Source organism: Capsaspora owczarzaki (assembly GCF_000151315.2).
Source record: "Capsaspora owczarzaki ATCC 30864 unplaced genomic scaffold supercont2.6, whole genome shotgun sequence".
Taxonomy (NCBI): domain Eukaryota; class Filasterea; order Ministeriida; family Capsasporidae; genus Capsaspora; species Capsaspora owczarzaki.
In genome coordinates, this window is record NW_011887297.1 from 1549772 (window position 1) to 1575202 (window position 25431).

Consider the following 25431-nt stretch of genomic DNA (forward strand, 5'->3'; position numbering starts at 1 on the left):
CAAAATGGTTGATAGTGTCATTGTGTTTTTCTTTGTGAATTTCAAAAAAGTGGATTCTGAGTAACTTTGTTGTTGCTCAGTCATTCCTTGTCAACCAGAATGGTTGACCAGCTCGTCAACTTTCTCACCATTGAGAAGCGTGTTGTATGTTTTATTTATTTTGCGCTGCAATACCAATGATTATTGTGGTTTCAGCAGTGTGGCTTGTCGTGTTGACCGAAGTGAAAGGAAGATTGGATTGTTTGTTCTGTTTTGTTTTTTGGCGCGAACTCAATTTTTGGCGGGAAAGTCCTCGAAATATTGACTCTCCTTGTATTTGATCGTCCACACTGCTGACCACTCGCCACTAAACTTACCTTACGTTTTGGTCTGCTTGTGCGTGACACACAGATCACGAGCAGGTGGCTGAGCGCGGCGCTTGGGTTGCCAGTCACATCAGCCAAATCGTACGGCGCGCTGTCGCATTGATCGCCTCTCTGGAACGACAGAACGAACACGCCCAGCGTTCGGGCTACCAACGGGTTTCAGACTGAGCTGTCTCGTCAGACTCACGCTTTTGTGGTTTTTGGTGCTGTGGATGGCTTTGGTGGGGAATGCAGGCTCATGGCCGAGTACGTCCACAAGTATCTGGCCAAACCCAGCAACGTCCCCGCCAGCACGGCCTTTGCCACGTATCTTGTGACGGGTACTCCGAAAGACGTCCAGGAGAAAGTCGCACGTGGCAGTGGCGACGATGCTGCGCCGTTGGAGATGCGCCTTGTCCACCAGGATGCGCTTGCAGGTGAGTGCAGGCGATTCCTGCACAACCCGTTCATTGGTGGCAGCAACCGAGTCTCATCTTCAAGATCTGTTGTGATGCACAGACATCCTTACCCACTTTTCCAAGGTCAAATCCTTTGAAGTCTACGCACTCTCCCCGTCCAAGCCTCTGGTATGGTGTCGCATGATTGTTTGTCGTGTCAAAGCGAATTTCACGCCTCAACTCACCAACCAACGGTGGTTTTTTTTTTGCAGGCCACTAGCATTGTTATCACTGATGGAGAGTCAGCGACGTATGCGTCCTCGCCAGCCTTGTAAGTGTGCAGGGGGGATTGGTTTTTGTTTTGTTTTGTTTCGTTTCGTTTCGTTTCGTTTCGTTTCGTTTTGCTGCAACGTTCTTTGTTCATTCTTGATCTCCCCCCCCCTGCACCCTGCTCTTCAACCTTCAACGCACACAGACGAAATACAATCACCTGCAGCCTTGCAGTGCCTCGAAAGATTTCACAGAATGCCGCGCAAGGCACCGCTCGGCCCATACTGCCAGTGAAGGCCCTGTCCGTGAAGGCGACGCCTGCTCCGGCGCAGCCATCCACCGCTGCCGCTCCTCCAGCCAGCAGTGCGCCAGCCGAGGCGACGGCAACCACGCCTCTCGCGAAAAAGCCCTCTGTAGGCGCGCAGTCGTCTGTTGCCAGCATGTTTGCCAAAGCAAAGACCCCGTCTACATCGACAGATTCATCCCCAGCCTCGAAAGAAACCAAAGTAGCCGCCGAGCCGATGGACGTGAGCCCGAGTCCGACCGCCCCCGCCAAAGCTGCGTCGTCCGCTATTGCCAGCATGTTTGCCAAAGCCAAGCCCAAGTCCTCTGAGCCCAAGAAGGAAGCCGAAGTGGCCCCTGCTCCCGCGGCTCCAACGGCGCCAACTGCAACTGCAGTGCCGAGTCCTGTGGTCCGTAGTACTTGTCTTGTTGCGGTTGTCGGTGACTTTTTCTTGTTTTGACATGATTTTGGGTTCCTCTCTGTTGGGATGCGTGCAGGACACACCGAAACGAAGGCGTGCAGTCGACTCGGACGATGACGAGGAGGAGGTCAGGCCATTGAGCAAAAAGGTGCATCATCAAGAAGTAAAGAAGCCCGAAGTGAAAAAGCCGCAGGATGATGACGAGGAAGATGAAGACGATGACGATGAGGCAGCCTCGGCCGAGCGAGATTTTGTATTTGACGAGGAGCCTCCAACAGGTACAAACCCTTTGCTTTGCCCCCTTTTCATGAGCCGACGAAGCGCACATTGTCAGTGGTGTTGAATTTTTTTTGTTGTTGTTGTTGTTGTGGTTGCTGTTGTTTGGTGGATTGGACGTAGGCTCCAAGGTCGTTGCCAACAAGCCGGAGGCCAAGGCGGCACGTGTGCAGGTTAAACGGACATTTGTTGATGAAAAGGGTTTCAGAGGTAACCACCCACGCAGATGTGTTCCAGGAAGGACAATCGGACACTCACAGCCCCTCTACCTGTTTTTCTGCACTCTGATAGTCACAAAGATGGTGTTTGAAGACGCACCAGCCGACGAGACAAGCCCGCCGGCAGCGCCTGCACCCAATCCCGCTCCCAAGTCGCCACCGAAACCAGCCCCTGCGCCAAAGAGTGCATCTTCTAATAAGACTGCAACAGCGACCCCACCAGGCTCCAAGCAGGCCTCGCTGATGAGCTTCTTCAAAAAGTAGAAATCAGAGCTGAAGCAGTTGAATGGTTGTTTGCTCGTGTTCTGACTACAACAAACGAAAAACAGCATCGCATATCCCCACACTGAGACACACGGCCAAAGTTGAAGCAAACGCAAACGCCGCTAATCCTCTTTGCCACCGATGGCATTGAGACGCTCGACAAGCGGGGGATGGCTGTAGTGGTACATGCTGTACAGTGGATCGGGGTCCATGTCAGAGAGGTTGTTCTTTTGCAGCTTGACGAGGGCAGTTCGAAGATGGCCACCGTGACCAAGCTTGGCGGCGAAAGCGTCGGCTTGGAACTCGTATCGTCGGGACAAAACAGTCATCAGGAACTGCAGCACCGTGTTCATGGGCTGAAAGACAAACTGGAAGACCAGGAACATGCCGATAAAGACGGGTCGCGAGTCGGGGAAGCCAAACGACGTGTACAGAGGCTGGTACGACACAAACAGACTGAACAGGGCGAACGAGACAAAGTTCATGAACTGCGAAAAGACAAAGTTCTTGAGCGTGTGGTTGAGCTTCCAGTGGCCAAGCTCGTGCGCGAGAACGGCAAGAATCTCGGGAACGGTGCACGGCTCGGTGACTCGCTTCTTGCGGGCTGGCTGCTGCTCGTCGTGGCTGTGTCCGTGGTTGTCGCTGTCGTGGCTGTGGCCGTGGTTGTCGCCGTCGTGGCTGTGGCCGTGATCGTGGTGGCTGTTGTGGCTGTGGCCATGCAAGCCAGCATCAAGCTGCCGACGAGCAACCCCAACGGCTGCAGCGCTGCTGTCGAGGTTGTACTCGTCACCGAGCAGGGTGTCGAACAAGACAATGCGCTTGTTTTTGAAAAAGCCGTAAAAGTAGGCGTTGCTGTGCGACGAGCGCTTGGAAGCAAGCACGACAAAGATTTTGACCAGCGGGAATTGGATGTCGGGGTGCTGGGCGAGCGACTGGATGCGCGAAAGCAGCTCGCCATCGGGCAGCGGCACGTACTTGTCAAACATGGGCGCAATCACAACAGGGTAGATGGTCAGCATGAGCACACTGAACGCCAGCATGAAGAACCACACGTAGAAGTAGAACTGCTCGCCGCCCCACTGAATCAGAAACACGAGCGGGCCAACGACAACAGGAATCAGGACAATGGTCAAAACCAGCTGCTTGATCTTGTCCACGATGAAAAAGCCAACCGACTGCCTGTTGAATCCGTGCTTCTCCTCCACGACAAAAGTGGCATACGCCGACCACGGGAGCGTCGTGACAAAGGAGAGGACGGAGAAGACCCAGACGAACGCGACCGAGTGGACAATCGGATGCTCGGCCGCCGAGTCGTACCGCAGCAAGTCCTGTGTGATGGCTCGGCCCGACCAGCTCCAGCACCACGGCAGAAAGCCCAGCAGCAGGATGGCCGTCATCTCGATCTGCGAGTACGCGTTTCGCAGCATGTCGAGCTGCGACCGGTCCTTGTTGTAGCTCTGCGTGCGCTCAAACAGCTCTTCCTTGACAATGCCACGCAGCACCTTGGGCACCAGCGCGTCAATGGACTGCGCATGCGGACGCAGCGCGGCAACGTAGCGCTGGTGCTGCCGCAGCGACAGGTACATTTCGAACGCAAACAGCGCCCAGCCAAACGCCAGTGCCGCCTGCATGTACGGGAAGGTGTCAAACGCAGCCTGGAGCTCGGCAACGCTGCGTCCGGACAGGGTGGCGAGGGACTCCATGACGCTGTGGGATTGACCGGGAAACGGCAAAGAGGAAAGAAAAGAGACAAGGACTGAGTTTCTGGATTGAGGATCTTGGAGAGCAATAAAACAAACAAAAAAGAAAGAAAATGTGGGAACAGCAAAGCAATGTAGTTGTATGCTTTGTGGTGTCGATCAGGCGGGAAGGGAGTGAGGGCGGGCGCGAATCGAGTGCTAGCAATTGGCCAAGTTTAGCGATGCAAATGAGGGTGAATGAGGCTGGCAGTTCGCGCTCCACAACGTTGATTCTATGGAAAATATACTTGATAGTTGAAATCGAGGTGTTTGGCCGATGTTGAGGGCTCGATTGTGCGTAGCGCGGGTGCCGGAATAATTTGCCCAAGTTCCAGGTCCATATCTCAAAATGTCTCCGGTCTTCACCGACGCCGCGTTGCCCATGAGTTATGGTACATGTTTCAATGTATGTTATGTGGGTGGTTGATCTAGATCTCCAATTTGCAACGATATCGCAAGTTTGAATTGAGCGTACCTCTAGGCCTAAATTTTCGAGATTGACACAATTTTATTGCCGGGAATTTCGCGGGTCTTAGCAGCACCATTCTTCACTAATTATTATTGACCATACTGAGTTGATCTTAATGGTGGTTTGATCATGGCAATATGTCTTGATCACACATTTTTGTGACATTCGGAAATCTCGGTAACGAACGCAAGCATCTTTTGGCGCCAAACAGAGCACTTGTGAGTTTACTAGAGACGAAAGAAACGCACGGCACGTCGTTGTTTCCGAGAATCATCGTTGATCAAAGCGGTGCGGCGAATGAGTTCAAGAGGTCTGCGACATGAAAGTTGGAACAAACCGGATTTCTCGCTGTTGGAGAGAATTTTTCGGCTTGGATCGACCCAACCACGCCGCATTTCTTGCCTCTGCTTCCTCCTTGTCCGTCTCAACATGTTGCTTCATAGTCGATTCAGGCTTGAGTGGATGCGGTCAGTCAAGAAGGTCCAGTCCTTCTATTTTGTTTTTGTCGAAATGAACCAACCAATCCTCGTCTTGAGTATGATTTTGTAGACTTTGCTAGTTAGCCGCTTGCTATGTGATTCGTTTTTTTTTTGCTAACTTTTTTTTTTTTTTTTTTTTTTTTTTTTTTTTTTTTTTGGGATAGACACGAACGTGCAGCGTGAGAGTGGCCGCAAAGTGCAAGAGCAGAACATTGCCGCAGCCAAGGTCAGCCACAAACAAGCCGAGCAAAAGCAAGCAAAGCCAGCGCACAATGGATGAGACGAGCAGCGATGAGCAGCGATGGCGAGGGAGCATAGAGTGGGGAAGAGAGAGCACAGCGGGATAGTCCGATCGCCCCTTTTGCGGCCTCTTTTGGGGCCGACCCGGGGGGGGGAGGGTCGTGTTGGTGCGATGCCAACGCCACACCATCGCATGCATTCGAACAACCGACTTTGCCCGTCCTTCCATCCGTCAGCTCTTTCTCTGCGTGTTTCGAGATCGCGCTTTTATTTTATTTTATTTTATTTTATTTTTTTATTTTTCATTTTTTTATTTTTTCGTTCCTTTTCCATGTGCTTTTATTGTTTTTCTGTCGTGTTTTTTTTTTTTTTTGTTTTTTTTTTTTTTTTTCCCCTCTGGTCGAACAACCACTTGTTTGAGCTCTCATCCCAGACTGGCGGTTGCTTTGTGCTGGTGCGTGGATTGCGCACTCCATCGTTCATTCGCCAATCCCACTCTCACGCCAGCCAGCGACACAATTGACAATGTCAACCAGCAGAATTGAAACAATGAAACCAAGAGTTTTTTTTTTTTTTTTTTTTTTTTTTTTTTTTTTTTTTCGTTGAAATTGACAGTCAGCGCTTCGCTCATCATCATCATTGCTTCATCTCGTTACTCACGTCGCTTTTGCCTTGTTGCTTTGTCCGTGCTCATTTTCTCAATTTTTTTTGTTTCTCCAGGCTGTCGCCGATGTCATCCGCACTTGCCTTGGCCCCCGTGCCATGCTCAAGATGCTGCTCGACCCGATGGGCGGCATTGTCATGACCAACGACGGCAACGCCATCCTGCGTGAGATTGACGTGTCCCACCCGGCTGCCAAGTCGCTCATTGAGATTAGCCGAACCCAGGACGAGGAGGTTGGCGACGGCACCACGTCCGTCATCATCCTTGCTGGCGAGCTTCTCAACGTTGCCCTTCCTTTCCTCGAGCGGAAAACCCACCCCCAGGTCTTGATCAACGCCTACACGACCGCGCTCGACGACATGCTCAAGTACATTGAAAAGACCGTTGCCGTCACGATTGATGTCAACAACGACGAGGACATGCTCAAGATCATCCGCAGCAGTCTCGGCACCAAGTTTATGAAGCGATGGTCGGATCTCGCATGCAAAATGGCCCTCGATGTGGTCCGCACAGTGTCCATCAACGAGCGAGGCAAGACTGAGATTGATCTCAAGCGGTATGCCAAGGTCGAGAAGGTAGGTCGAGCTGAAAGAAATGGCCAAAAAAACGATGGAGGTTTGTGCATAGTTTGGGGGGGGGGAGGGCTTGTATTCAAGCAGGAGTTTGTTGAAAGTCCGCTGTTTTTGTGTGTGTGTGTGTGTGGGGGGGTCTGTCGATATGCGCTTTGGTTTCTCATCTTTTCCCCCTTAACTTTCTTTTCTTGGTGTCCCCCCCCCTTCCGCCCCTTCATCCTTCACTTCCTTCCTTCCCTCTTCTTTCCGCTTAGATCCCCGGCGGCGAGATTGAAGAATCCTGCGTGCTCCAGGGCGTCATGTTTGAAAAGGACGTGACCCACCCCAAGATGCGCCGTCGCATTGAAAACCCGCGCATTGTGCTGCTCGACTGCCCGCTCGAGTACCGCAAGGGCGAGTCACAGACCAACATTGAGATTTCCAAGGAGGAGGACTTTGCAAAGATTCTCAAGCTCGAGGAGGAGCAGGTGGAGAAGATGTGCATGGACATTATCGCCCTTAAGCCCGACCTTGTCATTACCGAGAAGGGCGTGTCTGACCTCGCGCAACACTATTTTGTCAAGAACAACATCACCGCGCTGCGTCGTCTGCGCAAGTCAGATAACAACCGTGTCGCCCGCGCTTGCGGTGCCACCATTGTCAGCCGAACGGACGAGCTGCGCGAGAGCGACGTCGGCACTGGCTGCGGTCTCTTTGAGATTAAGAAGATTGGCGACGAGTACTTTACCTTCATCACCGAGTGCAAGTCGCCCAAGGCATGCACAATTCTGCTTCGCGGCGCTTCCAAGGACGTTCTGTCGGAGGTTGAGCGCAACTTGCAGGACGCCATGAACGTTGCGCGCAACGTTGCCATCGACGCTCGCCTGGTTCCCGGTGGTGGTGCAACCGAAATGGCACTGTCTGCTTTCCTCAACGAAAACTCAAAGTCCATCGAGGGCGTCAAGCAGTGGCCTTACCGCGCCGTCGCCCAGGCACTCGAAATCATCCCCTCGACCCTCATTCAAAACTGCGGTGGCAATGCCATCCGCGTCCTGACCGCCCTCCGCGCCAAGCATGCCGTCGCCGGCAACTCGAACTTTGGCATTGATGGTGACCTCGGTGTTGTTGCCGAAATGTCTCAACTCGGTGTCTGGGATGCGTACTCTGTCAAGATCCAGACGCTCAAGTCTGCTATCGAGGTGGGGATTCATTTGTGTGTTTAGAGGGGTTTGGTGATGGAATTCGAAAGTTTGAGGTTTTTTTTTGTTTGTTTGCTCATTTTCTTTTGGTTCATGGTCTTTCTCGATCATTGACAGACTGCCGTGCTTTTGCTTCGCATCGACGATATCGTCTCTGGCCTCAAGAAGGAGGGTGATGAGGCTGGCAACCCCGGCGCTCAAGCAGCCGACGAGAATGCCATGGAAATGTCGGCCGAGTAAAGTGCCGTGTTGAATTTTTCATTGCACCAGATGGCCCAGCTTCCTGATTCCTGGTCTTGGTTTTCGTTGCTTTTGTGACGATATCCACTTGACTAACTCCAATCCGTCCGCTTGTACTTTTTTTTTTGTTTTTTGAATCAATAAACTCTAGACACAATTTTTGTTTGGTGCACGCGAACAGGACTTTGAAAACAAACAAAAGAGAACATGTTATGATCAGAGATCGTTCCACGAAGATACGAGTGATGGGTTGATGATGAGAGTAAAGTTAGGGAAACAAGAGACTTCACTTCCACCAAGCGACGAGTGAACACACTCCAAATACAGATATACATCAATCCATAACAGAACATCGACAAGCGGAGCTCGAAAACGGGAACAGCAAAGCAGCAACTTGCGACAGGCAAAGTTGAAGCACAATAAGAAAATGTCTGTCTGCCAAAATGACCATCGACATTGAGTTAAAACTCCAGATCCTGTTGCCAACATGTAATTACACCAATTTGGCACTTACTCTGTCGTATTAAATACATGTAAAGCGAGTTCAAAGGGACCTTGTTGGAGGAGGGCGGTTGTTCAAAGGTGCTTTCTTCTGTTCCTTTCGAATTCTGTGATAACACATTGACCCCATATCCAAGCGGCTGTTCACCAAACAGGGGAATCCATTGGACTCTCACTGAACTTGCATTGGGTGTTGTGTGTGGTCGATATTGAGGTCACTCATTTTTTTTTCCCCCCCCCAAATGTCTGATTCCAGCCAAGACAGCCAAGACAGCCAAAGCAGCGCCCCACAGCAGCAACTTCGTGGCGTCGTCCGACCTGCCTCGCCCACTCAAGACCGCTCACCAAATGAGATTGTGCGCCCTCGCTTGGAGGAGTCAGCAACACGCGAAGCAGTTCGAGCCGCAGACCAGTTGCAGCCAGCCGAGCAGCCAGACGAGCAGCCAGCCAACGAGCGAGCCAACGCGCCAGCCAACGAGCGAGCCAACGCGCCAGTCAACGAGCCAGCCAGGCAAGGTGGCCAGCAAGCCAATCAGCCGCCCAACGAGGTGACCGACGAGCGAGCAGAACTCCGAGCAGAGATCGCTCGATTGAACGTTCGTATTGAGCAGAACGAAACTCAACTCCGACACTACGAGCAAGATGCTGCAGCCGCCCGTGTCGCAGGTCGCGAGCAACTGGCTCTGCATTATGAAACTCGCGCAGACGACGCCATGGCAGTCATCCGCAGCACAAGCGCGGCACACGCGGCGGCGCAACAACGTCTGTTGGCCATCACCCCAGCCCCAGCCCCAGCCCCAGCCCCAGCCCCAGCTTCAGCCTCAGCCCCAGTCCCAGCAGCCCCGATTCAATGTATGTCGTCCATTCTATTGAGACGCTTGTATTGGAAAAAAGGAGCGATGATGAAGAATGCTCACTTTGCTCTCTCGATTTTTTTTTTTTTTTTTTTGTAGTGCCTGATGACAACTCGCTTGTCAAATTTTGGCGAGCCCTTCAAGACGACCAAGTGACCGAGCGGGTCTTTCGATTGGATCCTGTCACCAACCAGATGGTCGAGGTGAATCGTGACCCAGACCAGCCGCTTCAACCCAATGAAACGAGGTTCTTGACGCTGCCTGACGGGGTGTTCTGGCTTGGGAACTACAAGCTGGGATCAGTCCTTATGGTCCGCAGCTGCTATTATGGACTTTTCGACGCAATCATCAACTCACTTGCGAATGCTGAGCATAAAAACAGCTGGATCGTTACCGGCAATCCAGGCATCGGCAAGACCTTCTTTTCGGCATACTTTGTGTATCGCTTGTTCCAGCAACACCCTCAGCTGACTGTGGTTTACGAGCCTGCTCAGCCCGGATCGGATATTCGATACCGGCTGCAGCCGAACCTAACCGTCCACACAGGCAGCATTCCGCTGCAGTCCTTTTCCGACCAGCTTTCGAATCTGGATCCCAGGACCTGGTACCTTGTCGATGGCCATCCCGCTGGCATCTACAATGCTTACACCCTGCTCGTTACATCACCACGCAAGGACATTTTGAAGGAACTTCAAAAAGACTCCAACCCCAAGATGTTCATGCCAGTGTGGTCGTGGGACGAGCTTCTTGCATGTATCCGCCAGAGGAATGCAACTCAAGCGCGACTGCAAGCTGCCGAGGAGCGGTTTTATCGTTGGGGTGGCATCGCGCGTCACGTGCTCGATGGTGGTTTGACTCTGCCTCAGTCCGAAATACTTTTGAACCTGGCGCTTAATGCATGCAATGTCAAGACTGTTCGCAATTCCGTGGGTCAGATTGCTGGTGAGCAAGATATTTCACACCGAGTCCTTCACATCAAGGTATTACCGGACAGTTTCGAAGCCAGCGGCCTAATTTTCGCGTCTAACTGGGTGGTCGACAAATTTGTGACTCGTGCGCTAAGAGAGGAACGCCAGAAGCTCCTCGCCTTTCTACGTAGGTCTGCCTGGCATCCAGAGCATGCCGCGAACCGCGGACTTATCTTTGAGAATTATGTTCATCAAACGATCATTCAGGGCGGCAGATTCCGAGTACGTGACTTGTCCAACGCCCAAGCGCCTGTGTCCATTCTGACCATTCCGCCGCTCACCCACGTCTCCTTCAACCACCTTGGCGCCGTTGATCTCGGTGACCAGAGCCGCTACTTTCAGCCGCTCGCCAGCAATCATCCGGCCATCGACGCCATCATCTCGCCCAACAAGTTTTTGCAGATGACCGTCAGTCAAGACCATCCTGTCAAAGCGCAACGATTGAGCGAGGCCATTCAACGTATGCCAGCTGATCGCGTTCCCCAACTGTACTTTGTGGTGCCCTCTGAACTTTTCGATACTTTTCGGCCGCAGCCCTACCACACTATCGATGCTCACGTGTTTCAGGATAGACAGGCAATACCTGCAAATGTCCAGCGCGTTCAGCAATTTGCTTTGTGTATTTCGTTCACGCGCAGGATCCCCCCAACCCCTGCAACCCGCTGATCCCACCAGTTTGGCATTGTTTCTGTCGTATTAAATAAAGCGAGTTCAAAGAGACCTTGTTGGAGGAGGGCGGAGACGGAGCGGTAGTTAAACTTTTGCTCTTTTTCGAATTCTGTGATACAGCTCCCTTCAAATGCCGGTCAACACATCGACCCCATATTCAAGCGGCAGTTCACCAAACATGGGAATCCATTGGACTCTCAGTGTGATCTTGCATTGGGATCGATAGAAGAGGGGGGGGGGCTGTGGTCGATGTTGAGGATCAGTATCCACAGCAAATGGGAATACTCATGGAGCAATATTCAACGAAGGAGTGAGTATCCACAGCAAATCATCAATAAGACGTGACTGGGTTGACAGGTATGACAGGTATGACAGCATTGGAATAGATCTAATACTTGACTGGGTTGACAGGTATGACAGGTATGACAGCATTGGAATAATACTTGACGCTTCAAAGGCGAAGTCAAATGAAAACTACTGCCCAAAGCAAGTCAACAACAATCCCAATTTTTTTTTTTCGCCTGAATCCGCGTCATCCGTGAAGAGTGTATTTGGGGCCGAGTATTAGAGGACCATGGAACCAGATTGAGATGTACATTGATTAGAACGAGCTAAGTGAGCTCCTTTGTCGCTGCGTCGCTCGTTGCCGCCGCCGCCGCCGCCGCCGCTGGCGAGTCCGAGAAGCTCCAGATCGGCATCAAGAAGCGCGTCGAGAACTGCGAGCGCAAGGCTGCCTCCCGCGACAAGGTGTCTGTCCACTACACTGTAAGTCTCGTCGAACAGAGGAAGCTGAGGAAGCGGGTTTTACTGCCACACACACACACGCACACACACACACACACACTGCGGCACTGCTCCCCATTCGTGCGTTCTGTGTCTGTCTGCACATTTGAGCGCATGAACTGGAGGAGGGGCGGGGGGGGGGGCAACTGGTCCTGTCTCACTCTCGAGTTGACTTTGAGATCTCCATTCCGCTGCTCACTCACTGTGCACTACTCACCTTGTGTCGTTTCACTGTCTCACTGTGCAATGGCACACAGGGCATGCTGACCGACAACTCGGTCTTTGACTCGTCCGTTACTCGCGGCACCCCGTTCGAGTTCACTCTTGGCGCCGGCCAGGTCATCAAAGGGTAACGTTCGAGTTGTGGCGCGCTGACAAGCAACCAGCCGTCCTCACTCACGCGATGACTCTTGCGTTTTGTGCAGCTGGGACCAGGGCATTGTTGGCATGTGCGTCGGCGAGAAGCGCCGTCTCACCATCCCTTCGCACCTTGGCTACGGCGATCGCGGCTCACCACCGAAGATCCCCCCGAAGGCCACCCTCATCTTTGACGTCGAGCTGCTCGAGATCAAGAACGCCGGCCGAGACCTTTGAGTCTCGTTGTTGGCACTGCATCCTGTGTGTGGTCGTAACGCGGGAAGTGCACACAAAAATACTGGCGCAAGTCTTGTTGTTGTTGTTCCAAGCGTGCGGCACTTTGAGCTGTGCGTTCGGAATATCAATCGTGACATTGGATACACTTGGTTTGCAATGCATCATCAAAGTCCAGTGCGCATTCCAAACAAAAAACAACAACAAAAAAAAACAAAGAAAAGTGGAAGAGGCAGCGACCTGCTTTTTTGATTCTTTGACGACGAAAGGCTGTAGTGACGTTGGAGAAGCCCACCCGATCTTCATGAATACAGCAAACCACTAGGAAAACGCGAGTCAGCCATCCGACAATTCCGATGCTGGTAAACCCGAGTCGGGGACAGCGCATTTTGCATTTTTGTCACTTTCCAAACTCGCGCTTTAGATCCTATCTGCACAAAACAAATGGCCCGTAGAACTAGTTTATTCATGGAAAGACATCATGCCGTTGGGTCGTTTGGTCTTCGCTCCAACAGTTCGCGAATCATGTCATCCTTGTTTCCCTGCATTGCCTCGAAAAGTTCCTGGCTTTCATCTCGTTCCTCCCGCAGCTGTACCACAGACAGAAACACAGCGACAAAGCAAAGCCGCGTTAGACGAATCAGCGATTCTGCTTCCAAAACCACGACAGGTTCAAAACAGAAGCCTTACATCTTTGCCCGCCGGTTCCAATTCGTCTCCATGCTGCACAATCGCATCCATCTGATATAAGACCCTCTCTAGTGTGTCAATGTCCAGGTAATTTAGTGGTAGAAAGCCAAGGAGCCCATAGTCGTCCAACTGTTCAAAAGTTGAAACAACAGAAAAAAAAAACAAACCAAATGGCGAAAGAATGAATGAGAATTGCAGACCAAGGCGCATTCAACCAGCACTGCTCGGCCAGGAGCTCTTACCGTTGGCGCAATCCTCTCATTCAGCCGTCTAAACTTGGCTGGCATGGCGTGGTTGGCAGCTTGCATCACCGTTGTCACGTCGCCATCCAAAAACCTGACCAATGCCAAAGGCGAGTCAGCATCAAAGATAGTCTTCAGGCACTCATACCTATGCATCCCATGCCATAATATCTACGCCTACCGTTGCAGCTGCAACCGCGATAAGGGCTGCTGAAACAAATCCAGCTTGGAGAGAATGTTCAGCTGCGGTAGCCCCATGTTGAGCATTGTAGTCATTGCAGAAAGCGCGCCCGACACGTATTTTGGAATGTCATTCACACATTGGGAGTCGAGCAGGAAGACTGTTGCGGAGCGCACAAAGCGTTGGTCGAGCAACTGGACAATGCGAGGCACAATCGGCAAGTGGACGTAGAGCTCGATTTGGCCTGCATGCACACCCATACACGCACACCAGTTGGGGATTTGTCAGTGAGACCCAAGCGCGACACTTGTGGGGGGGCCTGTCAACCTGAACTGCTACTACTTTACCGGGGCAGTCAAACAAAAAGTACGAGTTGTCTGCGTATCCGTCCAGCTCGTCCGTCAAGTAGGTGATGTGATTGAGCAGCCATCTTCCAAGCAAGCAAGAGTCCAATGGGCCGGGGTGGAGGGTGGGGGTTGTCAAGGGTTGTGGCACATGAGTGCAAAATTCATTTTCAAAGCACTCACTCGCGCCCACCGACAACAAAAGTTTGGTTGCCGGCAGGTCGGACAATTCGCGACAACCACTCACTCCATGCAATAGATGAGGCTTCCGTTTGGACCCAGTTGGCACTCTTCCATGACGTCTGCGACGGTGATGAATTCGCGAATGTCTGTTTGTGTTAAAGTTCGACGACAGCACAAGTGAGCCTTTCGATCTGGATGATATTCGCTTGTTGTTTTGATGCTTGACGACTTGAATGATGACCATGGTGACATTTGATATTCCTTGATCTGATCATGATGACATGATGACATGATGATGATGATGATACGATGATAGTCTGAGAATTGACAACCCAAAACGCGACCCTCACCGAACGACGGCGCAACGTCAAAGGTCTCTGCGCCAGGATCGAGGTTGATGACGTGGATGGTCCTTCCAAGTGTCTGTGCGTGCTGGACCAGCTTGCAGCACAGCCGCGACTGGGCCCCCCCCCAAGCGTCAGCTCAGTTCAGTCAGTACAGCACATGTATACATTGTCGCATTGAACACGGCACCACTCAGCACTGAGACGCCGAGCCGGATATCAAGCTGAGAGGGAGAGCTTGTATTGGTAGAGTGCCGAATGGGAGTCGTACCTTGCCACTGCCAGCGGGACCGACGACAAAGTGACCGAAGCGCATCTCAACGTTAGCAAAAAGACTGAGCCAACAAGAAAAGAAACAGACTTGGACTGAGAATCGAACAAATAAGCGACTCAAACATGCGTGATGGAATATAAATAAGCTGTCATTGAGATTGAGATTGGATGCTTTGGCGTGTAAGTAAGGAAGCGCAGTCCACAACGTCCCGTCTCAGAAACCCAGGTCCAAACTCAGCGCTCCGCCAAACCGAGCTCAAACCCCCGCCCCCTTTTTGTTCGTTGGCATCTTCTACAACAACTGACACTCTCAACTCATCTCAACTCGACTCGACTCAGTACATAAGGACAAGCACGACAATGCCGTCGCTGATGAACAAGTTTGGCGGTTCGCTGCGTTTGACGCCGCCGACGACGAACAACTCCACGTCGAGCTCGGACTCGTCGGAAGCCGATGCATCAACGCAAGACACTGCACAACAACGCAGCAATGGCACAGTTGCTGGAGCTGGAGCTGGAGCTGGCGCTGGAGCTGGAACAAACTCGACCGCGACAACGAGCAACCTCACGTCCGACGAACCCGAGACCAAACCCAAGCTCAACAAGCTGCAGCCCAAGCAGAGTCGGAGGCAACTGGCCATGCAGCTGGCTGTCATGTCAGGCATGCTGCCGCCAGACGAAGAGGCGCTCGAGGCAATGGACGCGCTGGACGCGATGGACCTCGAGGACGAAGCAGACCAGGACGAAGACGACGAGGGCGACGAAGACAACGATGAGGATGTGGATGTAAACGACGACGTCGACGACGACGATGACGACGATGACCAGTACGAGGACGTCGAGGACGAAGACTCGCTCGAAGTCGCCGAACTCAACCGCCAGCTCGACGCGCTCGGAGCCGTCCTCGACGTATTTGAAAACCACAGCAAAAACCTCGAGGCCCGCGTTGAAGCGTACCGTGCGCAGCTGCTCGCAGAGCACAAGCAGCGCGACGCTGATGCCAAGCAAGAGTCAGGGAGCGGCGCAAGTGGCAGCAGTAGCGGTTCATCGACATCCGCGGCAAAGTAGCGCAACCGAATGGAACAACCCGCCCCCGTTGTGTGTGGTTGGATTGGCTTGTGTGTGGTTGGATTGGCTTGTGTGTGGTTGGATTGGGTGTGCAGTGGTCATGCGTGCGTGTTTGTTTGTTTCCGAGCTTAATATTTTTGAATTGGATTTCCCCTTCGGCTCTGAGCAAAAGCTATCCAAAGCCAACCTCATCCTCGCCTTTTTGATCAATCCAATCATCCATTCAGTCTTTATTAGCGTCATGTATTCTACTCCAGAACAACTGCGTCGACAAACGCCTGCGAGCGCACTGCCGCGATTCGAGTACTTGCAGGCGCTCGTCGGCGAGCTGCGCGCGGCATCCACGACTCCGGGTGAGCGATGGCGAAGCTGACAAAGTTGTCTCTCCGTCTCTCTTATTGTTAGAATGGACGATCGGAGTGAGCGAGCGCGAGCTGAATCTGACGCTGGGTTGCAGAGGCCAGACTGCAGGTGCTCGCCAATCTCGCCAACTTTGCCTACGATCCCATCAACTACGACCATCTCGTGCGACTGGCTGTTCCGGATGCATTGATTGGTAAGAGCCGAGCCGGGGGTGGGGTTGGGCGAATCAGCGCTCCTGCTCAATGACACAAAGTGGGCGTGGAGCTGCCTCAGTCTCAGAAACTGTGAAAAACGACACAATGTCAACCTGACCTTGCTTTCATGACTTGCAGATCTCGTTCAGTCACCGCCTGCGCTCAGGCCTGGCGCAATCACCGCGGTCGAACAGCTCCAATTCCAGCAGTTTGCGTTGGGCGGGCTGTGCAACCTGTGCCTCGGTAACCCAGAGTACTTTTGAGAGGCGCCTAGGTGCAGGTGTTGTGGTCTGATCATATGCAACAGTGCCTCACTGAACAAAAGCGCATTTGTCGCGACAGATCCAAGAGTCCAAAAAGTCATGATGGACAAAAACCTGCCGCAATTGCTGGATCCTTGCCTGACCAACTCCGATGACATTGATCACGAGCTGAAAATTATCGCACTGACCATCATGGTTTCCCTCTTGCCTACGATGCCGCACCACGGTTTGTTCGACTCTGGCTTTGCGTTTTCATCAAACAAGCTTGCCAGTTCATTTTTTTGTTCACAAGTCTGTTTTATTGGCTGATTCTTGTAGTAGAGCTTGCATCTGAATCTAGCCTCGCATCAATCAACGAGTGGAGCGAATCAGATAAAACCCCACCGCGTTTACGGACACTAGCTATGCTCTTTTCAGAGGTAAGTTTTACTTTGTATCTGCTTTTTGGAGCTGTATTCATAACAATCTCATCTGATCGGATGTATTGACATTCGAATTACACAACTCCAACACACGAATACGCAACATTTACAAGCAGAACCGGAAATCGTCTCAAACGAGCTCATCACCACCACGACGCCTTTCTAAATCCACCACGACGGGCGTTGCTTAGGATGATCCCTCGCTCGAATGCAATTGCTCTTCGGTTGGAGGAGCAGGCAGCGCCAACCCAGCCTCCTCGGCGGGAAGCAAAACGGACGGCGTCGGCGGTGGAGGAAGCTCACTGGAAGCTGGTGCTTCTGGAGCTGGCGCCTCTGGAGCAGGCGCCTCCGGAACTTCCTGTGCTGGTGGCGGCGGTGCCGGTGCTTCCTGCTCTTGCGAGCTGGAGGCTGACAATTCTTGCTCGGTGGGAGGTGGAGGGAACGATTCAGGCCCAGCTTCGTGGCTCGATGGCACCGGTTCTCCGTTCTCCTCGTCCTTGGGATCGATAAACCGAGCCGTAGGTTTGGACGTGCTGGCCCCCTGAGAAGTCTCGTTACTAAAGCTTGCAGCAGATCGCCGGGCAGGCACAGGCTTGCTGCTTGCAGTAGTGCTAATGCTGCTCGGTTCAATCACAATCGGGATGGCGGGCGGCACACCAGCAATCACGACATCCGCATCGTCGTCGTCGCGCGACACCTCCACCGGCTCTTCCTCCTCTCCTGGCGCCGCTTTGCCAGTCTCGTCTGGCTGGTCGACGCCACGATCGACAAACTCGTTTGTTTCGCCAAACAAGAAGGCGTGCTCCTGGATGATCATGCTGACAATCTGGCACTGCGATCCAGTGTCCGCGACCATTGCCGCAAGGTTATCAGCAGGCGCGCGGATAAGGGTCGGGCCAAACACAATGGCGAGGTTGTGCGCCTTCATCTTGTTCAATTCGCCCTGCTGAGCAATTCTGTCAAAGCCAAAGTTCGCAAATACAGCTGTCAGCTTCCATGCACGCCACAACCACGCCCAATTTTGCCGTTTCAAGTGGGGGCGTGACACGTACTGCACAAGAAGGTCGAAGAGACGCTCGAGCACGAGCAAGTTGGATTTGGGCAGGCTTTTCAACAACTCGCGCAGCGAGACAGCCCGACTCTTGTGATCCGTCGTGTAGCCTACAATTCATGAAATGGAATGATTGTTTAGTATTCGCGGACGGACGACGGTTGGTGGTCGCTTTCCTTCCTCAAATCCCGGCTTTTTTTTCAACTGTTCAACACTTACGAATAATGTTGATGAGTGGCTCGTAAAATTCGAAGGGGAAGAGCGGCGTTGGCAGCTCGCGGAAGTACAGCTTGAGCACACCTGCAACTGCATGAATGTTCTGCTGGCAGTACTCTTCGTTGACGAGCGGATCGAGGCCGCGATCAAAGGAGGCACGCATTTCCTTGATGGCCACTGCGCTGCCAGACAGCCGAAAGATGCCTTCTTGCAGAATGCCTGTGGATGTTGGCGAAAAACATGTGATTAGGATGCGAATCAAAGGTGGCAAGTGTGGCACGTCCGCAGGACGTACCAAAGTCTTCAATCGTTGCAATGCAGCTGTCCACAAGCAATGGAGTGGAGCGTTCAACAACGCGCAGGTGATCAGCGAGCTCGACTCCAAAGACTGTTTCGGCATGGGAGGTGAGTCAGATTGGGGCCAAACCCCACAACACAAAATAAACAAACAAACAAAAAAAAAACCGAAAATAAAACCAGGAACTCACCCTTCGGGCTCCCTTTCGTGCTGCTCGAGCGGTTCAATGTGGCACGACGCTTGGCATCGGACGGGCCCATGATGGAGTCCGATGGCACACGGCCGAGCACTTGCAATTGCGCCTGCGTCTTGAGCAACTGAGCCGTGTAGAGCGATTTCGTCAGGTGGGTCTCGACGTACGTCGGGGTCGATGGCGGGGCCGGAGTCGTGTTTCGCGAGCGAGAGGACGAGGCGGTCGGGGACACTGGCAAGGGACTCGTCCCTGAGGACGACGTCGAGGTTGCAGAGCTCGCAGCGGCGTGCTTGTCAGCTCCAAAATGTGCACCGTACAGTGCCTTTTTGCGCTCTTGGTCGCCAGCGTTCACCTCTGACAGTTTGTGCGAGCACTCGGCTTCAAGCAGAGCCAGTTGCGCGCTGCGCTGAGAGAGCTTTTCTTGACGAGCCTTCAGATTCTCGCGCGTCAGGTCAGTCACGATAATCTCAGAGTGGGCATGGTCTGACGGGGTCACGAGAGCAAAGTTGGCCGGCGCACGGAAGGCCTCGGCGTAGTTGGTCATGTACGCCTCGCGCTCCGCCACGCCGTCAATGTTGGAGGTGCAGACCTTCAGCAAATGCACCATGCTGGAGGAATCTGTTGCGCACTCACCCTCAATGTGCGCGTATTCGTTGAAAAAGTGATTCATGTTTTCGTGGTAGAACCGGTCGTGCAGCTGCGATGAGGCGAAGAAAAAAGAAACAAAGCAAACAAGAACAAAACAAAAAGGAGAAGGAGGCAAATTAGCAAACAGCAAACAGCAACAAACAACCCTTAAACATGTCAAGCAACAGCCTGAAACGAAGCCGCCACAGATTCTCACAGCAGTCAGTTCGACAATCTCATGTTCAAAGAATTGATTCTTGTGAGCGTTGGCCACGTCGATGGCAAACAAGTAGTCGTTGAAGGCGTTGGATGCGCGGCGCTCTTGCACGGCGGCAGTGTCCTCGCGCTGGTTTTTTACAGAAGAAGAACAACAGTTACGATCGTCAGAACCGCTGGCGATAAACACCATCAACGAAAACTCCCTCATTTCGCCAAGACTTGTTTGAAAGTACCTTGTGCAACTCCTTCTCGACATTCTTGCCGAGCATGCTGATAATCTTGCTGTTGACAGAGCCCGACTCGAGTTTCTTTTTGGCGTCCTCCACCTTGGCTTTTGCACTGGCAGCCTTTGCAGAGAGACCGTGGAAGCTGTGGGCGGTGGTCTCGAGGTGGGCCAAGGACTCGCTGAGCTCGGCGTGCAGCTTGAGACCATAGTCGTGACACTGGCGCGCCCCAGCCACTGTCTCACGTTCCATTTCAGCTGTAAAGTCGAGCAGCTCAGTGCCGTACCGTGTGGCCAAGGCGGCACGCGAGCGACTCGTTTTGCGGCAATTCTCAATCAACACCGTCCAGACGTCGACCGGCGTCTGCGGGTGCACAGCGTTTTCGAGAGATGTCGGCGATACCAGTGGACTCGGGAGGCTCGCACCAGCAGCACCAATGACGAGTGGGCTTGCGCTGAATTGGCGCCAATGAAATCAAAAGTCAGAAAAACAAAAACAAAACAACCAGAACCTGCTCCAACAAAAAAACAGCCAACGGACAGCATCCAGCTGCATACCTGCCGTCAGCTGGTGATGACAACGAGTTGTTGTGCAGCAGCGTGTATCGACCGTACGAGGTGTGCTTGAGCTTGTGGGCAAACTTTTCGGCGACCTTGTCGAGCTTTTGCGCATATTCCTGCTCGACCTCGGCGCGCTTCTTGAGAAACTCCTGGACGTCCTGCATGAATGCGACCTTGGATTCCGTGCGGTGCTGGAAGAGCTTGAGCTGCTCGACTTCCTGGCTTCGGATTGCTGTGCGGTAGAATAGATTGAGTTGAGATATGAGTGGTGTCTTTTTTTTTTTTTGCATTGCCACAGCGATCAAGTTATCGCATGGAGAGCGAGGTACCACAAAGGCGGGGTGAATTACAAATGGATGCAGTGGGGCTGCTGCAGTGTTGGGTTGGGGTTTGCCGAAGCAAGATTTTAGCGGGGTTGCAATTCGACTTTTGAATGCTTTTCCACTCTCACTCGCTCTCTCTCAATCACAATGGCACTCACTGCGCTCTGTTGTCGCTTTTGTCATCCAACTGCCGCGTCTCTTTGTTCGCTTTGCTTTGCTTTGCGTTGCTGCGACTTTGCATTGCGTCGACTCCAAAAAAAAACCAAAAAAAAAAACCAAAACCAAAACAATAAAATTACAAGTTTGGCTTTTTTTTTTTTTTTTTTTTTTTTAAAAAAATGCCAATGCAATGTAAGCTGCAGCAACAACAACAACAACGACGACGACCGCCCGCCGACGGAGCGACGGAACGACGCGTCTGCAATGCTGATGCTGCACACATTGGAGACAGAGCAAGGAAGGAGAGCGAAGGACACACTGCACACTGCGCTGGTCCAATTCGAAAATGCTCATCGTTGGCTTTCCAACCGCACTCCCTCTTCAACCCAACGCCACAACCCGAGCTCAGAGAGAGGAAAACCGACCTTGAATCGAGTCAGAGTACGTGTCGCCCTTGGCTGCGCGTGCAACGAGCATGTCGCCTGGCGACTTGGACATGCGCTTGACAAGGCCAGACATTGGATTTGTGTAATGGAAGTGTGGTTGAAACGAAGAAAAAACACAAACGAAAAACAACGGCAAAGAAAGCAAGACAAGGAAAGAAAGAATGGAAAGACAAGAAAGAAAGAAAGAATGGAATCGAAGCCCAAACAAACGGTTGTTGTGCTCACAAAAAAAAACCCAACTGTAATATTGATGGCGGACAAGGCGGCGGTTTCCGACGAATTAAACCAGAAAAAAAAAAATACAGGCAACGCAGAGACAGCGCTCAACAGTTCAAAGCGTCCGTGTCTGACTCGAAAACAAAAACTCATCGCGCTTGTCTTTATTCGCCAGGTCCGTAGGGGTTGCGAGACTGGCCAAGCTGATGCAGGTTGGCAAAGGTGTGGTTGACAAGGCGGTGATGCGCTTCGTCGCTGCGGATGGCGTAAATGACATCCTCCATCGTCGCTGCCTTGTCGAGCTTCCAGTAGCTGTCGGACAGTCAGCCACACAAAACAAGAGACGCGTGGGACAATTGTTGGAACATGAGCCAGTGCCCACTGGAAGCAAAACAAAAGACAACCACAAGCACGACTCACTTGATCGCAATCTCAGGAGCCTTGCCCGTCTTCCACTCTGGCAGCTTGCCCGTCTTGATGTCGTCAAGGCACTTGGTGTAAGTGTAGACAGCCTCCTCCTCTGCTCAAAAATCAATCATATGGTTGTGAAGAGTGAGACAAAGCCGTGCGACCTTGCCTGCTGCACTCTCTCTCGTCGAAGCGTTACCGAGGTAGCCGACAAAGCGATGCACAAAGCGCGGCGCCAGAATGTACAGGAAGAAGAAGGTGTTGGTCATCACACCCTGGACTGCAAGCACGGCCAGGCGGAAGAGCTGCGAGGGCTGCTTCAGTTGCCTGCGAGCGAGCAGTTTCAGGTTTTTGGTTGTTGAACAATCGTCAGAGGGTTAGTGCAGACCTTTGATAGTGAATGGTGGCATCTGAAGGCCTACTTACAGAGCGGTAAGGAGGTGCATGCGCTCGTTCTCAGCTTCCTCTGTTATTTCAACCAAACAATCGTCAATGTAAGCCTTTCGCCATCCAAGGCAGCACCTTTCCAACGAATAGCAAAGCCTCAATATGCACGCGTGGTTTTCATATGTGCAGCAACCAAAAAACAAAAACCGCGTAATCGAATTCGACGGGGGGAACTTTTATCAACAATGAATGAATGCCAAGACTTTGCACCATTCAAAGTGCGAGGAAACAAACCGCCAACGCTCCTCCTGTTTTTCCCCAAGCACATGTCCCAACCCATCAACGAAAAGTTTGCCATCTTACCAAGCAGCGTGTGAATCCAGCCGTGGTCGCGGCGCATGAGGCGGAGGGACTGCAGGTGGCGGATCATGGCGCCGACCATTCCTGGCACCGCTGCGACCTACGCCCCCCCATCCCAACGGGACAAACCGCAAAGTGTGTGAGTGGCGCTCAACCAAACAGCTCAATCTCCAACTTCCAATCAAACAGGCAATCCATGGGATTTTGGGGCTGTTTTCAAACACGAATCTGAGCCGCTTAGATCTAACGACGCACCGTTTCGAGGAAGATGATGCGGGTGAGCCACTTGTCCGGGGTGCGCTCGCCGAACGCAAAGCCCGAGAGCACGTCAAACCCGAGGCGGATGCACTTGATGGCGGCGAACGCAGTCCAGTCGACGAGGTTGTCGGGCTTGTGGTGAGTCAGCTCGACCTGGCTGAGCTCCTCCTTGGTCCAGATGCGGTGGGGCAGCAGGTAGTCCTTCTCGCCCGCAGTCGCAGGTGCGTGCTGCTGCAGAACGGCCTGCGCAACCTGATCGCTGATGCGGAAGTGCACCGCCTCCTCTTCGACGGGGGTTGTGCGGGTCTGCAGCGGCGGAGGCAGAATGTCGGTCGCGGTGCCCTTCGCAGACTGCGCGTCGAGGCCCTGCGCGTTCTGTTGCTGCATCGCAATGCTAGCGGACGCGCGGGTGCTGAAGGAACGCATGACTGGGGTGGTGGTGGTGGTGGTGGTGGTGGACAGGCGAGGCGAAGCGGCAAAGTGGCGGATTGCGATCGGAGCAAACCGCTTGCTGCTGCTGCTGCCGCTGCTGGGCTGGGCAAGCGTTGCGATGCGAGCGAGGCTGGTGCGGATGGCAGCCGCAGACGATGCCGATGCTGACGACGGAGCGAGGCGGCTCAACATGATGAAGTGGATGAAGTGAGTGAATGAAGAGTGAATGAAGAGTGAATGAAGAGTGAATGAAGTGAGTGTGAAACGAAATGCAAAAAGATTCAAAAACACAAAGTGCGAGTTTTTTTTTTTTTTCTTTTTTTGCATTTCACACTCGCTTGTTTTTTTAAAGTCTGACGTGTTCGTTTGCTTTTGTTTTCAATCAGTTTCATTCATCGTGTTTGGGAGCCGAATTCGCGCATCAGCAGCGGCCAAGGTTGGAGAGCGGGAGGAGGGGGGGGGAGGAGGAGTTGATCATTGGAAAAAGTCAAAAGCGAAGGGTGTGCCGTGGATTCTCAGATTCGCGGAAAGATCTGGTCGGGTTTGTCACTTTGCTTTGTTACTATCGAGACATTTGCTTTTTGCTTTATTGTCATGATTCGCGCCGTGGTGCAGGAGGCGGCTGTGTCGAGTCACGATCGGACGAAATGATCAGCGCGCCGATCAAAATGGCGCACGTCCCGATCCACCACTGTACTGGCAGCGGTTCACTGAAAAACAAATGCCCGAGGATGGCCTGCCCAACACCAACAGCGGGCAAACGAGAGATGAGCGGGTGACAGTAATCTGGGATATCAGAACAAAACAAAAACAAAAACAAAACACAGAAAAGCGAACAAACGCATTCAACTCACCGACAAGCAAAAGTTGGAAACCATGCTTAATGCAGTCGCTTCGAGCGATGTTTTGCACTTGGATAGAGCAGTGGAGAACAGTGTCCACATTAGCGCGTTGCAGAGAATCACAAGCGCAAATCCGACGACAGTCTGCAGCATGTTGCTCTGGCCAAAAGCGAACGGGACGAGGGTTTGTGGTGTCAAATATCAAATAAAGCAGATCGTGTCAATGGGGCCATCAGTCACTGGGACGCCGTGTGCTGAATCTGAGCAGCGTTTCGCGTTTGAAACCTACCATTGTCTGAATTGAAATGCAATCTTGATCGGTGACCTGATCCAACGGACACAACGGTCGCGCCCAATCCACAGATCCTGCCCAGGTTGCCAATACGCACCATGTCGGCCATGCGAGACTGACGCCTCGGTGGAGCAGCGCCGCGATCAGGTGCGACCATGTTTCACCTGCAGAACTGCCAGCGCCATCACCCTCGGCCACCGCCGCAGAGACTGCTGGTGAGTGTGTGGCCAGCTTGCCCATAACTGATGCCAAGGCTGCAAATCCGCCAGCTGCGACCGCGAGTGATCGTCCGACAGCGGCGGCCTGAGACTGCGACGAGATTGCCGCCATTCTTGAGCGAAATTTCTGCGATGCGATGTGATGTTCAGTAACACAAGCGATTTGCTCTACAGAAGACTGCTCTCGAAAGTCAGTCAATCAACAACCCAACCATGGTTTATTCGAATAGTGTACAATAGCGTATTGCATTGTGGAGATGCAAAGTCACGCACGACTAAAGTTTGCTCTTTTTTTGTTGTTTGGTTCAACATGAAGTTTCAAGCAGTAACGTGCTTCCCTTGATTCGCTTCTTTACAGTCCGACCCAACGAATTGAAGCGTTCGACTTGATTACCGCCACGGCCGGACCATGAAGAAGTGAAAAACGCCAATGGACACGGGCCTTATGCCTTTGAGTAGTTCTGAGATTGAAACAGCTAAAAGTTCCTCTGTCGTCATCGCTTGATCGGGCTGCATGGAAGCCATCAAGAGCATGCAGATCACGCAAATGACAATGAAAATCAAAACGTCGGATAGCATTGTGCGGTGGATTGTCTCTGTCGCGGCACACTAAAAGTCAGAAAGTGCGAGCGAAACATGAAACAAAAAACAGTGCGCACACAGCAAGTTCACCGTTTTTGGATGTTGTTTTAGGAGTGAAGTCGAAACCATTAA

General features: G+C 52.4%; 10 protein-coding genes across 10 annotated transcripts; 5 read left to right on the forward strand and 5 right to left on the reverse strand.

Moving 5' to 3' along the window:
* The first annotated feature begins 88 nt into the window (after nucleotides 1–88).
* CAOG_04488 (hypothetical protein) lies at nucleotides 89–2554 on the forward strand. The gene is made up of 9 exons (XM_004348266.2): nucleotides 89–144; nucleotides 391–446; nucleotides 600–781; nucleotides 864–931; nucleotides 1015–1073; nucleotides 1218–1704; nucleotides 1793–1994; nucleotides 2116–2202; nucleotides 2284–2554. Exons 1-9 carry the CDS (start codon nucleotides 100–102, stop codon nucleotides 2472–2474), a joined length of 1377 nt encoding a protein of 458 aa, XP_004348316.2. The 5' UTR covers nucleotides 89–99; the 3' UTR covers nucleotides 2475–2554.
* A 42-nt stretch (nucleotides 2555–2596) lies between these two features.
* CAOG_04489 (CAAX prenyl protease 1) lies at nucleotides 2597–4177 on the reverse strand (the record flags this gene model as incomplete). The annotated part of the gene is made up of 2 exons (XM_004348267.1): nucleotides 2597–3208; nucleotides 3230–4177. 2 exons carry the CDS (start codon nucleotides 4175–4177, stop codon nucleotides 2597–2599), a joined length of 1560 nt encoding a protein of 519 aa, XP_004348317.1.
* Nucleotides 4178–5162: 985 nt separating this feature from the next.
* CAOG_04490 (chaperonin-containing TCP-1 complex gamma chain) lies at nucleotides 5163–8212 on the forward strand. Its single transcript, XM_004348268.2, has 5 exons — nucleotides 5163–5217; nucleotides 5326–5387; nucleotides 6122–6640; nucleotides 6892–7815; nucleotides 7933–8212. Exons 1-5 carry the CDS (start codon nucleotides 5193–5195, stop codon nucleotides 8053–8055), a joined length of 1653 nt encoding a protein of 550 aa, XP_004348318.1. The 5' UTR covers nucleotides 5163–5192; the 3' UTR covers nucleotides 8056–8212.
* A 586-nt stretch (nucleotides 8213–8798) lies between these two features.
* CAOG_04491 (hypothetical protein) lies at nucleotides 8799–11098 on the forward strand (the record flags this gene model as incomplete). Its single annotated transcript, XM_004348269.2, has 2 exons — nucleotides 8799–9408; nucleotides 9510–11098. The coding sequence occupies 2 exons, from the start codon at nucleotides 8799–8801 to the stop codon at nucleotides 11042–11044; spliced, it is 2145 nt and encodes a 714-aa protein (XP_004348319.1). The 3' UTR covers nucleotides 11045–11098.
* Nucleotides 11099–11662: 564 nt separating this feature from the next.
* On the forward strand, nucleotides 11663–12424 carry CAOG_04492 (FK506-binding protein; the record flags this gene model as incomplete). Its single annotated transcript, XM_004348270.2, has 3 exons — nucleotides 11663–11812; nucleotides 12088–12179; nucleotides 12256–12424. Coding segments are annotated over 3 exons (411 nt in total), but the record flags the coding sequence as incomplete, so codon positions are not given.
* Nucleotides 12425–12866: 442 nt separating this feature from the next.
* CAOG_04493 (transcription factor FET5) lies at nucleotides 12867–14762 on the reverse strand. Its single transcript, XM_004348271.2, has 8 exons — nucleotides 14677–14762; nucleotides 14412–14520; nucleotides 14126–14207; nucleotides 13882–13964; nucleotides 13535–13778; nucleotides 13354–13447; nucleotides 13112–13240; nucleotides 12867–13011 (listed from the first exon to the last, which is right to left on the reverse strand). The coding sequence occupies exons 3-8, from the start codon at nucleotides 14173–14175 to the stop codon at nucleotides 12901–12903; spliced, it is 711 nt and encodes a 236-aa protein (XP_004348321.2). The 5' UTR covers nucleotides 14176–14207; nucleotides 14412–14520; nucleotides 14677–14762; the 3' UTR covers nucleotides 12867–12900.
* Nucleotides 14763–15038: 276 nt separating this feature from the next.
* Nucleotides 15039–16968, forward strand: CAOG_04494 (hypothetical protein; the record flags this gene model as incomplete). Its single annotated transcript, XM_004348272.1, has 6 exons — nucleotides 15039–15742; nucleotides 15984–16099; nucleotides 16204–16302; nucleotides 16442–16546; nucleotides 16646–16792; nucleotides 16907–16968. The coding sequence occupies 6 exons, from the start codon at nucleotides 15039–15041 to the stop codon at nucleotides 16966–16968; spliced, it is 1233 nt and encodes a 410-aa protein (XP_004348322.1).
* A 63-nt stretch (nucleotides 16969–17031) lies between these two features.
* Nucleotides 17032–21513, reverse strand: CAOG_08784 (hypothetical protein). Its single transcript, XM_011272112.1, has 9 exons — nucleotides 21284–21513; nucleotides 20374–20608; nucleotides 19826–20270; nucleotides 19591–19719; nucleotides 18744–19443; nucleotides 18551–18643; nucleotides 18259–18474; nucleotides 18041–18149; nucleotides 17032–17944 (listed from the first exon to the last, which is right to left on the reverse strand). The coding sequence occupies exons 1-9, from the start codon at nucleotides 21375–21377 to the stop codon at nucleotides 17176–17178; spliced, it is 2790 nt and encodes a 929-aa protein (XP_011270414.1). The 5' UTR covers nucleotides 21378–21513; the 3' UTR covers nucleotides 17032–17175.
* On the reverse strand, nucleotides 21468–23609 carry CAOG_08785 (hypothetical protein). Its single transcript, XM_011272113.1, has 6 exons — nucleotides 22931–23609; nucleotides 22679–22775; nucleotides 22355–22394; nucleotides 22128–22255; nucleotides 21941–22040; nucleotides 21468–21832 (listed from the first exon to the last, which is right to left on the reverse strand). Exons 1-6 carry the CDS (start codon nucleotides 23555–23557, stop codon nucleotides 21685–21687), a joined length of 1140 nt encoding a protein of 379 aa, XP_011270415.1. The 5' UTR covers nucleotides 23558–23609; the 3' UTR covers nucleotides 21468–21684.
* Nucleotides 23610–23861: 252 nt separating this feature from the next.
* CAOG_04497 (hypothetical protein) lies at nucleotides 23862–24886 on the reverse strand. The gene is made up of 3 exons (XM_004348275.2): nucleotides 24497–24886; nucleotides 24220–24366; nucleotides 23862–24101 (listed from the first exon to the last, which is right to left on the reverse strand). The coding sequence occupies exons 1-3, from the start codon at nucleotides 24827–24829 to the stop codon at nucleotides 23958–23960; spliced, it is 624 nt and encodes a 207-aa protein (XP_004348325.1). The 5' UTR covers nucleotides 24830–24886; the 3' UTR covers nucleotides 23862–23957.
* Nucleotides 24887–25431: the final 545 nt, after the last annotated feature.

Coding starts and splice junctions, on each gene's coding strand:
- CAOG_04488 (XM_004348266.2), top strand. CDS start 100: ATGGTTGACCAGCTCGTCAACTTTCTCACCATTGAGAAGCGTGTT. Junction 932..1,014: donor TCTCCCCGTCCAAGCCTCTG/GTATGGTGTCGC, acceptor TTTTTTTTGCAG/GCCACTAGCATTGTTATCAC. Junction 1,074..1,217: donor TATGCGTCCTCGCCAGCCTT/GTAAGTGTGCAG, acceptor CAACGCACACAG/ACGAAATACAATCACCTGCA.
- CAOG_04490 (XM_004348268.2), top strand. CDS start 5,193: ATGAACCAACCAATCCTCGTCTTGA. Junction 5,388..6,121: donor AGAACATTGCCGCAGCCAAG/GTCAGCCACAAA, acceptor TTGTTTCTCCAG/GCTGTCGCCGATGTCATCCG. Junction 7,816..7,932: donor CGCTCAAGTCTGCTATCGAG/GTGGGGATTCAT, acceptor GATCATTGACAG/ACTGCCGTGCTTTTGCTTCG.
- CAOG_08784 (XM_011272112.1), bottom strand. CDS start 21,377: ATGTCTGGCCTTGTCAAGCGCATGTCCAAGTCGCCAGGCGACATGCTC. Junction 19,720..19,825: donor TCGAGAAGGAGTTGCACAAG/GTACTTTCAAAC, acceptor GTAAAAAACCAG/CGCGAGGACACTGCCGCCGT. Junction 18,150..18,258: donor GCCACTCATCAACATTATTC/GTAAGTGTTGAA, acceptor CATGAATTGTAG/GCTACACGACGGATCACAAG.
- CAOG_04493 (XM_004348271.2), bottom strand. CDS start 14,175: ATGGAAGAGTGCCAACTGGGTCCAAACGGAAGCCTCATCTATTGCATG. Junction 13,448..13,534: donor TCGCGGTTGCAGCTGCAACG/GTAGGCGTAGAT, acceptor GGCATTGGTCAG/GTTTTTGGATGGCGACGTGA. Junction 13,012..13,111: donor TGGAACCGGCGGGCAAAGAT/GTAAGGCTTCTG, acceptor TCTGTGGTACAG/CTGCGGGAGGAACGAGATGA.
- CAOG_08785 (XM_011272113.1), bottom strand. CDS start 23,557: ATGTTGAGCCGCCTCGCTCCGTCGTCAGCATCGGCATCGTCTGCGGCT. Junction 22,395..22,678: donor CTGGATTCACACGCTGCTTG/GTAAGATGGCAA, acceptor TTGAAATAACAG/AGGAAGCTGAGAACGAGCGC. Junction 21,833..21,940: donor GCTCCTGAGATTGCGATCAA/GTGAGTCGTGCT, acceptor ACTGTCCGACAG/CTACTGGAAGCTCGACAAGG.
- CAOG_04497 (XM_004348275.2), bottom strand. CDS start 24,829: ATGGCGGCAATCTCGTCGCAGTCTCAGGCCGCCGCTGTCGGACGATCA. Junction 24,367..24,496: donor GCATTTCAATTCAGACAATG/GTAGGTTTCAAA, acceptor GCTTTTGGCCAG/AGCAACATGCTGCAGACTGT. Junction 24,102..24,219: donor TTTCCAACTTTTGCTTGTCG/GTGAGTTGAATG, acceptor GGTGTTGGGCAG/GCCATCCTCGGGCATTTGTT.